Raw genomic sequence first — 13,163 nt, 5'->3', positions numbered from 1 at the left:
TAACATAGCTCACCTCTTTTACTTACTTTGGATTAATTAATTTGGCACTAAATATCCACTTTTCCATGTGTCAGTCTATACCTGAGTAAAATGATTCTCACTGCTTTCTGTCTTAACCATGGTCCCGAAGTAGGCAAGGCTGAATGGTTAAATACCAAGTTATCTTCAGAAGCTGTAGAAGCAGAAACACTCCCTTCAGTGTGTTACAGTGTCTTCACATAACACCTGAGTCTCTTGATGATGTCGCAAATAGCTTATCTAATTGGTGCCTATATATGGATCTCATACAGAAAACACAGCTGCTGTCATTAGTAATTGAATACTTTTATAAATTGTTATCAAAGTATAATTTTATAAATGTTATAAATAAATTTCTCAAATAGATGATGAAACATGTCAAAAATTATATTTAACTCTTTAATGAGGGAGAGTAGGATGATGAAGCCAATTCAAAAGAAAATATAAAAATGTGATTTCATGTAGAGTACAAAAAAGAACATTGAAATAAAATTTCTAAATTATATGTAAATTGATGGATGCATAATATTCCATTGTATATATGGACCATATTTTCTTTATCCATTCATCTGTTGAAGGGCATCTTGGCTCATTCCACAGTTTGGCAATTGTGGCCATTGCTGTTATGAACACTGGGGTACGTGTGGCCCTTCTTTTCTCTACGTCTGTATCTTGGGGGTAAATACCCAGTAGTGCAATTGTAGGGTCATAGGGTAGCTTTATTTTTAATTTCTTAAGGAATCTCCACACTGTTTTCCAAAGTGGCTGCACCAATTTGCATTCCCACCAACAGGGTAAGAGGGTCCCCCTTTCTCCACATCCTCTCCAAAACTTGTTTAATGTCTTGTTGATTTTGGCCATTCTAACTGGTGTAAGGTGGTATCTCAGTGTGGTTTTGATGTGAATCTCCCTGGTGGCTAATGATGACGAACATTTTTTTATGTGTGTGTTAGCCATTTACATGTCTTCTTTGGAGAAGTTTCTGCTCATGTTGTCTGCCCATTTTTTGATGTGATTATCTGTTTTGTGTGTGTTGAGTTTGAGAAGTTCTTTATAGATCCTGGATACCAACCAAATGACAGTCTGTACTGTCATTTGCAAATATCTTCTCCCATTCCGTGGGTTGCCTCTTTGTTTTGTTGACTGTTTCCTTTGCTATGCAGAAGCTTTTGATCTTGATGAAGTCCCAAAAGTTCATTTTCACTTTTGTTTCCTTCGCCTTTGGAGACATATCTTGAAAGAAGTTGCTGTGGCTGATGTCAAAGAGGTTACTGCCTATGTTCTCCTCTAGGATTCTGATGGATTCCTGTCTCACACTGAGGTCTTTTATCCATTTTGAGTTTATCTTTAAAACCACATTGAGATACCACCTTACACCAGTTAGAATGGCCAAAATTAGCAAGACAGGAAACATGTGTTGGAGAGGATGTGGAAAAAGGGGAACCCTCTTACACTGTTGGTGGGAATGCAAGTTGGTGCAGCCACTTTGGAGAACAGTGTGGAGATCCCTTAAGAAATTAAAAATAGAGCTTCCCTATGACCCTGCAATTGCACTACTGCGTATTTACCCCAAAGATACAGATGTAGTGAAAAGAAGGGCCATCTGTACCCCGATGTTTATAGCAGCAATGGCCATGGTCACCAAACTGTGGAAAGAACCAAGATGCCCTTCAACAGACAAATAGATAAGGAAGATGTGGTCCATATACACTATGGAATATTATGCCTCCATCAGAAAGGATGAATACCCAACTTTTGTAGCAACATGGACGGGACTGGAAGAGATTATGCTGAGTGAAATAAGTCAAGCAGAGAGAGTCAATTATCTTATGGCTTCACTAATTCGCGGAGCATAACAAATAACATGGAGGAGATGGGGAGATGGAGAGGAGAAGGGAGTTGAGGGAAATTGGAGGAGGAGATGAACCATAAGAGGCTATGGACTCTGAAAAACAACCTGAGGGTTTTGAAGGGATGGGGGGTGGGAGGTTGGGGGAGCCAGGTGGTGGGTATTATGGAGGGCATGCATTGCATGGAGCCCTGGGTGTGGTGCAAAAACAATGAATTCTGTTACGCTGAAAAGAAATAAAAATTTTAAAAAATTTAAAAAAGATAATGTGCACTCTAAGTTTATTGCAGCATTATTTACAATACCAAGATATGGAAGAAACATAAGTTTCTGTGAAGACAAATGGATAAGGAAGATGTGAGATACACACACACACACACACACACACACACACCCCACAATGGAATATAAAAGAGCAAGTTCAGTCATAAAAAAGAACAAGATCTTGCTATTTGTAACAACATGGATGGACCTAGAAAGCATTGTGCTAAGAGAAATAAGTCAGATTGAGAAAGATAAATACCATATGATTTCACTCACATATGGAATCTGAAGGACAGAAAAAATGAATAAACAGAAAAATCAGATCTATAAATACAGAGAATAAACTGATGGTTGAGAGAAGGGAGAGGAATGTGGAGATAGGCAAAATGGGTGAAGGGGAGTAGGAGATACAGGCTTCCAGTTATGGAATGAATAAGTTAAGGGAATAGAAGTTACAGCATAGGGAATATAATCAATGGTATTGTAACAGCATTGCATGGTGACAGATGATAACTACTCTTGTGATGATCATAGCATAACATATAGACTTGTCAAATCACTATGTGGTACACCTGAAACTAACATTATGGACCAACTACACTCAAATAAAGAATATTTTAGGTGAACCATGAGAGACTATGGACTCTGAAAAACAACCTTAGGGTTTTGAAGGGGCGGGGGGTGGGAGGTTGGGGGAACCAGGTGGTGGGTATTAGGGAGGGCACAGATTGCATGGAGCACTGGGTGTGGTGAAAAAACAATGAATACTGTTACGCTAAAAATAAATTTAAAAATTTAAAAAAAAGAATATTTTAAAAATAAAAATAAACCTGGGGTGCCTGGGTGGCTCAGAGCGTTAAGCATCTGTCTTCAGCTCAGGTCATGATCCCAGGGTCCTGGGATGGAGCCCCACATCGGGCTCCCTGCTCATCAAAGAGTCTGCTCCTCTCTCTCCCTCTGCCTGCCACTCTTCCTACTTGTGCTCTCTCTCTCTCTGTAAAATAATAAAATCTTTAAAATGTAAAAAATAGAAATAAAACAGAAGTATGCGTGCTTCCTAACCCAATTCAAATGAACTGTCCAGAAGATTGCCGTAACAATGAGTATGGTAGGACCAGGGAGGAGTGAAAAATCTTTGAGAAGTTTGGACCACAGAGAGAGTAACAGCTTGAGTATATATATTGGCAATTCAGACTTTGCCTTTGCTTAACAATATCCCTAACAAAGCGTCCTCAGGTGCCTAGCAGACACAAACACAAATCCTCTGTGAAGGACAGCGTTTTCCTGCTAGGTCTTAGACAAAACCCACAAATAACTTTTCAAGGGCAGTAAGCAGACAGAGCCAGAATTAACTGCATGATTGCAGTTAGTTACTGCAATGTAATGTAACAAATACCACAACTTGGTGGTTTAAACAAATTTATCATGTTATAGTTCTGAAGATCAGCAGTTTGACAAGACCTCTCTGGGCTAAAAATCAAGGTGTAGGCAGAGGTACATTCCTGGAGGCTCTAGGGGAGAATCTGTACCCTTCTCTTCTTTGGTTTTTAAAAGCTTCCCCTCTTTCCTGGCTGGTAGCTCCCTTCTTCCATTTTCAAAGCCAGCAGAGTGAATTCCTTCTCACACCACCACCTCTCTGATTCCTGTAGGCAAGGACCTACCTAGAGAATTGAGGACAATCCCCAGTCCTTAATCTTAATCACACCGGCAAAATCCATCTCACCATGGGAACTAGCAGGTTGACAGTGTTTAAAAATGTTATTCTGAGAATTTAGGTCGGGAACATCTTTGAAGGCCATTATTTTACCTACCACGATGTCTAATGAAATGACGTGCTGTGCATAAGAGCCAGCAAATACCTCAGACTGAAGAAACAGAATACTCAGACATCACACACTGGGCTTATCACACATCAGGTATAAAAGAACTCTCAGAGAAATATTTTTTGTTAAATAATTATGCCCAAAAAAGGAAAACACAAAATTTGCCTATTACCAGTTAAGAAGAACATATTTTCCATCTTCTCCACATTGCTTCTGTTTATCATGTCACTATTTACCTTTAACCTTCACAGATATTTTTCCTGCTGATATAATCCTAGTATGGCAGTTTCCCTCCCATTCCCACAACGTTCAAGACATAATTCCTTGTTGTCTGGTTTTCACTGGAACTGCTCAAAAATCAACTTTCTGTCTAATGTTGTTTCTGGAGTGGTAATCTATTTTTCTTTCTTTCCTTTTCAACTATTATTGTATTTTTAAAGATTTATTAATTTATTTTAGAGAAGGAGAGAGAGAGATAAAGAACACACACAGGTGAATGGGGGTAGAGGCAGAGGGAGAACATGAGAGAGAACCTCAAGCAGACTCCCTGCTTAGTGCAGAGACTAACATGGGGCTCCATCCAATGACCTTAGATCACATGACCTGAGCTGAAACCAAGTCACACACTTAACAGACTCAGACACCCAGGCACCCCCTGTAGTTATTGCTTTTGTCCTTAGTTTCCTTTGTTTTATTTATATAATGTGAATTTTTAATTTTATGCTGTTAGAATGTATTGGACTTGTTCTTTGAAGTTATAGATTTTTGTGTTTGACCAAATCTATAAAATTTTTCAGATATTATATCTTTAAATATCACTTGACTCTTCCTGTCTTCAGAATTTCCAATTAAACTAATATTAGACTTCCACATTTAACTTCTCTTCCATTTTTCTCTTTTTGTCTATTCACAATGCATTAATGTACAAAGTCTTCTGATGTAGTTTCTAGTTAATTTATTCTGAGTTCTCCCATCCACTATTAAACCAGTCCAATGAGTTTTTAATTTCCATTATTATATTTTTTTTATTTCTGGATAGTTATATTTTCTCAAAAAAAAAATTCCCATATCCATTAATCAGAATGTTGACACATCTACCTGGTGTCAGTGGATGAAGGTGTAACACCACAGAGAACTTTAAATCAATTCCCATGATGGAAGAAGCTCTCACTACCTTCCTAAAGAAAAGTCAGTAAGATAAGTGATGTCTAGACTTCTTTAAAAAAATGTGTTAATGTTCTTACCTCTCTCTGGTTTGTCAGGGTTGGGAGGGTTGTGAGGGATGGATGTTAAAAAACAAAACAAACAAACAAACAAAAAACCATCCTGACCCCTAACTGGTATGGAGAATAAATGCCTGCTGGTTGCTAACTATGGTGGTGAGGAACAGTAGCTTCCCTGAGCAGCAAAAAATGGAATGTGTCAGCAAAAAGTGAATCTAAATACCATAGAAAACAAATCTACATGCCAAGTGTTACTGTCCATGAAAGCAGAAGAAAATTTCAGTGAATTTCCAATTTATGAAACAGAAGGGAAAGGATCTTTGCAAACTTGGTGCCCATAAAAGCATTTCACAATGGGATATTCCCTACCATATTGTACACAAAATTTGGAAAATCTTTCTTCAACTTCATTACAATGTGTCTTATTTCCATTTGGGTTCATACAAAAGCCAATAGTTGGGACCCTATGGTATGCCTACCACAGATGACATTAAGATAGAAAGAACTGATCCTAGACAAAATTATTATTAAGTGGGGAAATGCATCTTGGTTCTTGTTCACTCTACCTTTTGTACCTCTGTTCCCAATCACCATATACATATTATGGTTCTACTACCTCAAACTGACTGTTGATGCATGGAGATCCCCACATTGTATGATAATGATCTGTAAATCCTTTATATTTCAATTATTCTTTTTGCTCAAATGCCAAATGGGAATGGACATTTTATTATTCTGTATTACTACGCCTGCCTCCAGAAATTCCTTAAAAAGTCATTCAATGGCTAAAATTAACAAGTCAGAAAATGACAGATGCTGGCAAGGATGCAAAGAAAGGGGAACCCTCCTACACTGTTGGTGGGAATGCAAGCTGGTGCACGCACTCTGGAAAACAGCATGGAAGTTCCTCAAAAAGTTGAAAATAAAGCTACCATACAACCCAGCAATTGCACAACTGGGTATTTACCCTAAAGATACAAACGTAGTGATCCGAAGGGGTACGTGCGCCCGAATGTTTATAGCAGCAATGTCTACAATAGCCAAACTATGGAAAGAACCTAGATGTCCATCAACAAATGAATGGATAAAGAAGATGTGGTATATATATACAATGGAATACTATGAAGCCATCAAAAGAAATGAAATCTTGCCATTTGTGACAACATGGATGGAACTAGAGGGTATTATGCTTAGCGAAATAAGTCAATTGGAGAAAGACAACTATCATATGATCTCCCTGATATGAAGAAGTGGAGATGCAACGTGGGGAGTTTGGGGGGTAGGAAAAGAATAAATGAAACAAGGTGGGATCGGGAGGGAGACAAACCATAGGAGACTCTTAATGTCACAAAACAAACTGAGGGTGGCAGAGGGGGAGGGAAATGGTGGTGGGGTTATGGACATTGGGGAGTGTATGTGCTATGGTGAGTGCTATAAAGTGTGTAAACCTGGCAATTCACAGACCTGTACCCCTGGGGCTAAGAATACATTATATGTTTATTTTAAAAAATTAAAAATTTTTAAAAAATTAAAAAGGTCATTCAAGATGGTGATATCTTTTCTTAAGATTTTATTTATTTGACAGAGAGAGATCACAAGTAGGCAGAGAGGCAGGCAGAGAGGGGAGGGAAAGCAGGCTCCCTGCTGAGCAGAGAACGCAATGCAGGGCTTGATCCCAGGACCCTGAGATCATGACCTGAGCCAAAGGCAGAGGCTTACCCACTGAGCCACCCAGGTGCTCCAAGATGGTGATATCTTAAAGAAATATTTTTCTAATGATTATATGTGCTCCTTACACTCATCAAAAAAGATAACTTTAAAAAAAAATACATGTACACACTAAAGCTTAGAAGAATAATGGAAACATTTGCAAGACTCTTAAGAGAACTCTTCATGCTATGACAGTACAAAGCTAATAGAAATAGGGGTGCCCAGGTAGCTCAATCAACTGAGCCTCTGCTGTCAGCTCAGGTCATGATCCTGGTCTCCCAGGATCAAGGATCACATCAGGTTCCTTGCTCAATGGGGAGCCTACTTTTCCCTTTCCCTCTGCCCTACTCCCAGCTTATGTTCCCTAATTTTCTGTTGTTCTTGAAGGAAGATCTGAAGATCTCTCTCTCTTAAATAAATAAATACCTTTTTAAAAATTTTTTAAAAACCCAAAGCTAATTAGACCACTGATGCTGAAGAAAACCAAAAAATGTACTATAATGGGTTTAATTCATGCACTAGAAACAAAAGTGTCATAATCTTTAAATGTCTATTTTTAATTCCTCACAAACCAGAATTTTTTTTTCTACATCTCTCTAGGGATTGACTACATGGCTGTCTTCTTTCCCTAGAGGAAACTTGGTTTTACAGAGTAAAGGACAATTCATAATTAGCTTTGAATTCAGGAGACACAGCCACATACTTATTTCTCACAAGTGCTTATTCTTCCTAGTTCCTTTCCTGAAGGTACTTAATCACAGAAGGTAAAGGTAGATGATGGCCTAAGAGACTAGCCTGGCCAAAGGACTACTGAAGTGAGGAGTCACTTTTTTAAATACACAGGGGTCCAATCTCTGGATAACATACCAAAAATATATGAAGAACAGAGTCCTCTCCAGAACTCCATTTCTGGTTTAAACATTTTATACAGGTCTTACTTGAATCCTTTCCTGCCAGTTAAAAATTGGAAACAACTTCCAACATCTCACATGCATTATCTTTGAGTATTTCCCCTAACAAGCTTCTGGCAGTCACTGCACAGTTAATTGTACAAAAGGGAGTTTGTTTTTCAGTGAAGGTCCTGAAATCCATACTTTTGAGACTGAGACTGAGAAGAAAGGATACAGCTGACCCATTCCTCCCAAGTATAGCTCCCAGGTATGCATAAAAAGCATCATGTCCCTACTTTTTTTTTTTTTCCTAGAGAAATAATCCTAATTTTCTGTTGTTCTTGAAGGAAGATCTGAAAGACAAAATCCAAATAGTTCTTGAAGGAAGATCTGGAAGATCTGAAAGACAAAAATCCAAATAGTTCTTGAAGGAAGATCTGAAAGACTGAAAGACAAAATCCAAATAGTTTCAATTCCTGGGAAACTGAGGTAAGTACAGATGAATCTGTTTTCTAAAATACTAATTTTTCTAGCTTTTTCAAACTCTAATTAAGTTAAAATATTCTCTTTTGAAAATAAGAGTCCAGTTATGATGAAGAACCCATAGAAGATAATGTTAAACAGGACCAAGCCTATTGTTTCCCCAATTCCATTTTAGGAACCATATCTATACGTCACTACAGGGTCCCAAAGAGACACAGAATTGAAGACAAAAGCTACAAGACACAAATACTGTCCACTAGAAAGTCTTAGCAGGAAATGAAATTAGTTTTGAGATGCTTCATGAATGCATTTAAAAAATAAAAGAATGTTGGCTCTTTATGTTTTGTTTTTACATATATATGTATATATATAATGGTTTAACTTCTGAGTAGCCACGACTAGGGGAATCACAGTAACGGTTTTATCTGGTAAAAATAAAACCCATGATATCACTGCAAGCTGAGAGAAGGAGACCTAAGCAGAAAACCTGGCCAAACCAAGGTAATGGCATGGAGAAATTAAGAGTTCTGAAGGATGTGTCAGACATAAATATACTCAATACCAACACCAGAAGACTCATTAGGAAAAGAAAAGTATTTCTTTACCTTAAGTGAAGAAACCAGATTAAACTTTTAGGCCTTTCTTTTCCCTTGCTATAGATTTTCTTCATTAGATTGACAATCAGAAACCAGAGCATTAAATATTTTGGAAAATAATCAACTCAATCTAGATCAGAATGCCAAGTCCTATTTCTTTTTAAATACTAAGTCAATCTGTCTCATTGGCTGCTTCTTCCAGTTGTGTTTCTTCTTGGGCTTCATGGAGTATTTTCTTCTAATAATGCCTTTAGAGAAATTTGAATTTAAGTAGCAACTATCCAAAGGGATAGTTGAAAAAAGAGTCACAGAGCTTCTCAGAGAAACACTTCTGGATCGCGAAGTGCTGCTTTACTGAGTAATTTGGTCTTAGGGAAGGGAAAGTATCAGGACTATATCTACCCACCCTATGACCTTGGCCATGCAGCCTCAGTTGACAACTAGGGTAGTCAGACTGCACAGGACATCAAGCAGTCCTGGGAAAGCAATTTGGAAAGCTCCTTGTTCCAGTTGCCAGGTGTCTTCACAGTACTTTCATCGGTCATACAGACAACATTTCCTTGGACAACTGAAACAAATAGACCTCAATAGGATCCAAAGGAAACAGGGCATATACATTTTTCAGGTAGGCTAGCTCAACTTCAGGATCTCATATAGGGCAATGAACAATCCATCCCTGTTTCCCTGGGCCTAATGGGTTTCCTGAATTACAAGACTTTCAGTGCTAACTTTGGGTCAGTCCCAGACAAAAGGTACATTTGGTTACTCAAACCACATACCATATTAGTCTATCACCTCCTCTTTTCAACATGCCCTTACTCTTATCTGGCCACACCACTTCCCTCCCAGCTTCAAGGTCCAATGGCATGGTTCTTTCCTTACATATGTGAAATGATTAAGGCTTCTAGATAGAAAACTGAATTAAGATTCAACTGAGGGTATAATGATTTATTCATTTAACAAGAAATTACATAGTAAATATTCCCTAAAAGATAATGTATTAGATACTGAAAATGAATAAAAAATGATTAATACTTGGTCTCTATTCTCAGAGATTGATAGTCTAGTAAAAGACATGTAAAGAGATATCCATGATACAAGATGTAAAGGGTAAATTATTTAGTGCAGAAAACTACTACAGCTTTCCAAATGTTACTTCTCATTCATTCTAGCTTTAAAAAATAATGTGTCCTTTGTCTAATGTTGATTCAGCAAATATGTTGGCATACCTATAAAGGAGACTGTGCTGTGCTAGGCATTGATAATATAGAAACGAAAAATACAACCTCTGCCTCATGAAGCTTACAGATTAAGAGATAGAAAATCAATTTGTTATGATAGGGCATAGTAGAAATTCACATATATATACACTGGATGCTATGGCAAAACAATTAGTACATGATGGTGGAGTCCAGCAATACTTCATGAAGGAGGCAACTAGCCAATAGTTTATAAAGTGCAAGCACAAGTTACCCAGGCCAAATAATAATAATAGTAAGTAAAAAGAAGGAAAAAGAGAAAGGGAGAAATTAAGAAGGAATGGGCAAAAAGAGAAAGAGAGAAGGAAAGGAGGAAAAAGCAACAGACACCTCAGGTAGGGAGAACAGCATGTCGTTTGTTGGAAGTACAACTCTTCTTTTCCTATTGGGCCTAGAACTCAAAGGAGCACAGGAAAGCCATGAGCTTAAATAAGTAGAGAAAAATCAGATCATGAAGGACCTTGTCTGTTATGCTCACTTGTTAGGATTTGGTCTCATTGTGATGTCTCATTGCAACATAGCTGACGTCCTAAATGAACATGTCTGGAAACGGATCCTCTTCTGAGTCAGTGAGGGAATTCATCCTTCTGGGTTTCCCCTGCAGCAGGGAAATTCAGGTTGTCCTGTTTATGTTCTTCTCAATCATCTACCTCCTGACTCTCATGGGAAATGGAGCCATTATTGGTGCTGTGTGTTGGGACCAGCATCTCCACATACCCATGTACATCCTGCTGGGGAATTTTGCATTCCTGGAGATCTGGTATGTCAATTCCACTGTTCCAAACACACTGATCAACTTCCTCTCAGAGACCAAAGCTATCTCTTTCACTGGATGCTTCCTTCAATTATATTTTTTCTTTTCCATGGGCTCCACTGAGTGCTTCTTTCTCTCAGCAATGGCCTTTGATCGCTACTTTGCCATCTGTCATCCTCTGCATTATGCCACAGTTATGACAGGACAACGTTGTTTCAACCTAGCGATTTCCTGTTGGGTATGTGGCTTTCTCTGGTATATGGTACCTGTTATTCTTATCTCCAAACTGCCTTTCTGTGGTCCTAACGCAATTGATCATTTTGTATGTGACTCAGGCCCATTACTGACCCTTTCATGTGCTCCTGCCCCCATGCCCAAGCTCATCAGCTATACCCTAAGCTCCCTCATCATCCTCCTGAGCTTCTTTTTCATCCTCATCTCCTATGCCCTGGTTCTACTTGCTGTGCTTCGGTTGCCATCAGCATCCAGTCGGCATAAGGCCTTTTCAACATGTGGGTCCCATCTGTCTGTGGTGTTGCTGTTCTATGGGACAATAATGGTGATGCATGTGAGCCCTGGATCCAGCCACTCTACCCTGATGCCAAAGATCATGACTTTGTTCTACGCAATGGTGACTCCACTCTTCAACCCTTTGATTTACAGTCTAAGGAATAAAGAAATGAAAAATGCTCTCTGGAAAGTCCTGGGAAAGTTTAAAGTTTCTTTAAAAGTCTTTGGCAGCAGACCCAGAAGAAGTGTGGAATAATCTAGTTTAATGTGATATGGGTGAAATGGCCACCCTTTTTATTCTCTCATTTGTGCAATCATTCATTTGAAAAACAGTCACTGAAAACCTCCTCCATATTAGACACTTCATTTGATACTGGATTATGGAGATATTACGAAGATAATTCAGACACAGTCTCTTCCTTCAAATGACAATCTAGTAGGGGAGGCAGGCATGTAAGAAGATAATCACCATAAAATGCAATAAATGTCTTATCAGTATATGTACCAGTTGTCACAACAACACAAAGAAAGAGACACCTAATTTTGCCTGGTGTTTTGTGGTGGTAGAAATTAGTGTGAGGGAAAACTTCAATGAACGTAATGCTAAACATGTGTGTTCTGTAGTGGGGAGATGGAAAGCCTTATATTTCTGTTCAACTTCTACTTAGATTTCTTTGTCAATTATCTTGTAATATCTTTGAAAGGATATGAGACTTTAAATTAGAAGATCTGGATAGGAACTCAATTCTTCCATTAATCAACCATGTGAATTTGGCAAGTCACATAATTTCAGTTCAAATTAGAATGATAATTCTTACAATTCCTGCCCCAGAGAACAATTACTGTGTGATTTAATGAGATAATAAGTATAAAAGTTGGAAAACAATCCCTAACACATAAAAAGCATGCAATAAATGTTAGCTGAATATGAATATTGATTATTTCTGTGCTTTTGTGTTCCTTACCATAATCAAAAGAAATCTCAGACTCCCCCATGAAAGTCACTTCTCATTACTTTTGGCAAAGCCAAAACATATCCCAACTTTTCTTGGGACGTGGAGTAAGTAACATTTCTTCCTTTATACCCAAAGTACACTGTGATTAGTTTTGGTTTGGTTTGGTTTGGTTTTGGTGTACACACACATAGTATTCTAGAGAATTAATCCTCAAACTAGGTTTTATATATCCCTGGGAGTACCTGAAGACTTTCTAAGAGGTACATAAACATAAATAGTTTAATTTCCAGATCCTCAACTTACATATGTACGTTTTCCTAAATATCCTGTGCCTAAGAACACATATGTTGTAGAAGCTTCATACAGTCTTATTTCATACATCTTTCACAATCACTCCTCCCATTTTAAATATAAAGCTTGCCTTTCACCTATTCTGATCTTAATATTTTACACTGTCCAAGTATATATACTTCTAGTCAGGGCACTAAATGAAAAATTTAAAGTACTGATCTCTCTACTAGGAAAGTGAGTGAATTTAACTCTCAGATAATAAATCCTTTTGTTATCAGGGGGTTTACAATTTGTTTCCAACACAATCAAAGGAGAATGACTTATTTTGGTTTGTCCCAAAAGAAAAACTGAGGGAAGGACTTGAGTGCAGGTAGTTTATTGGGCAGTAGTTTCAGGAAGCGGGAGTGAGGAATGAGAAGAAGCTACAGTAATCAATGAGGAATTGATTCTAATAGACCCTCTTAGAATCGTCTGTTTGAATGGTGCAAAGCTGAGGCATTTATCAACTAACTATGGTTGCATGTTAACCATTATGTT

At 38.0% G+C, this 13,163-nt stretch overlaps 1 protein-coding gene across 1 annotated transcript; it reads left to right on the top strand.

Moving 5' to 3' along the window:
* Positions 1-10,654: 10,654 nt before the first annotated feature.
* LOC308346629 (olfactory receptor 11H12-like) lies at positions 10,655-11,635 on the top strand (the record flags this gene model as incomplete). The annotated part of the gene is made up of 1 exon (XM_080809692.1): positions 10,655-11,635. The coding sequence occupies one exon, from the start codon at positions 10,655-10,657 to the stop codon at positions 11,633-11,635; it is 981 nt and encodes a 326-aa protein (XP_080665818.1).
* Between the last annotated feature and the right edge of the window lie 1,528 nt (positions 11,636-13,163).

Source organism: Martes martes, assembly GCF_963455335.1.
Source record: "Martes martes genome assembly, chromosome: 7".
Taxonomy (NCBI): domain Eukaryota; kingdom Metazoa; phylum Chordata; class Mammalia; order Carnivora; family Mustelidae; genus Martes; species Martes martes.
This window is presented reverse-complemented; position numbering and strand designations above follow the sequence as displayed.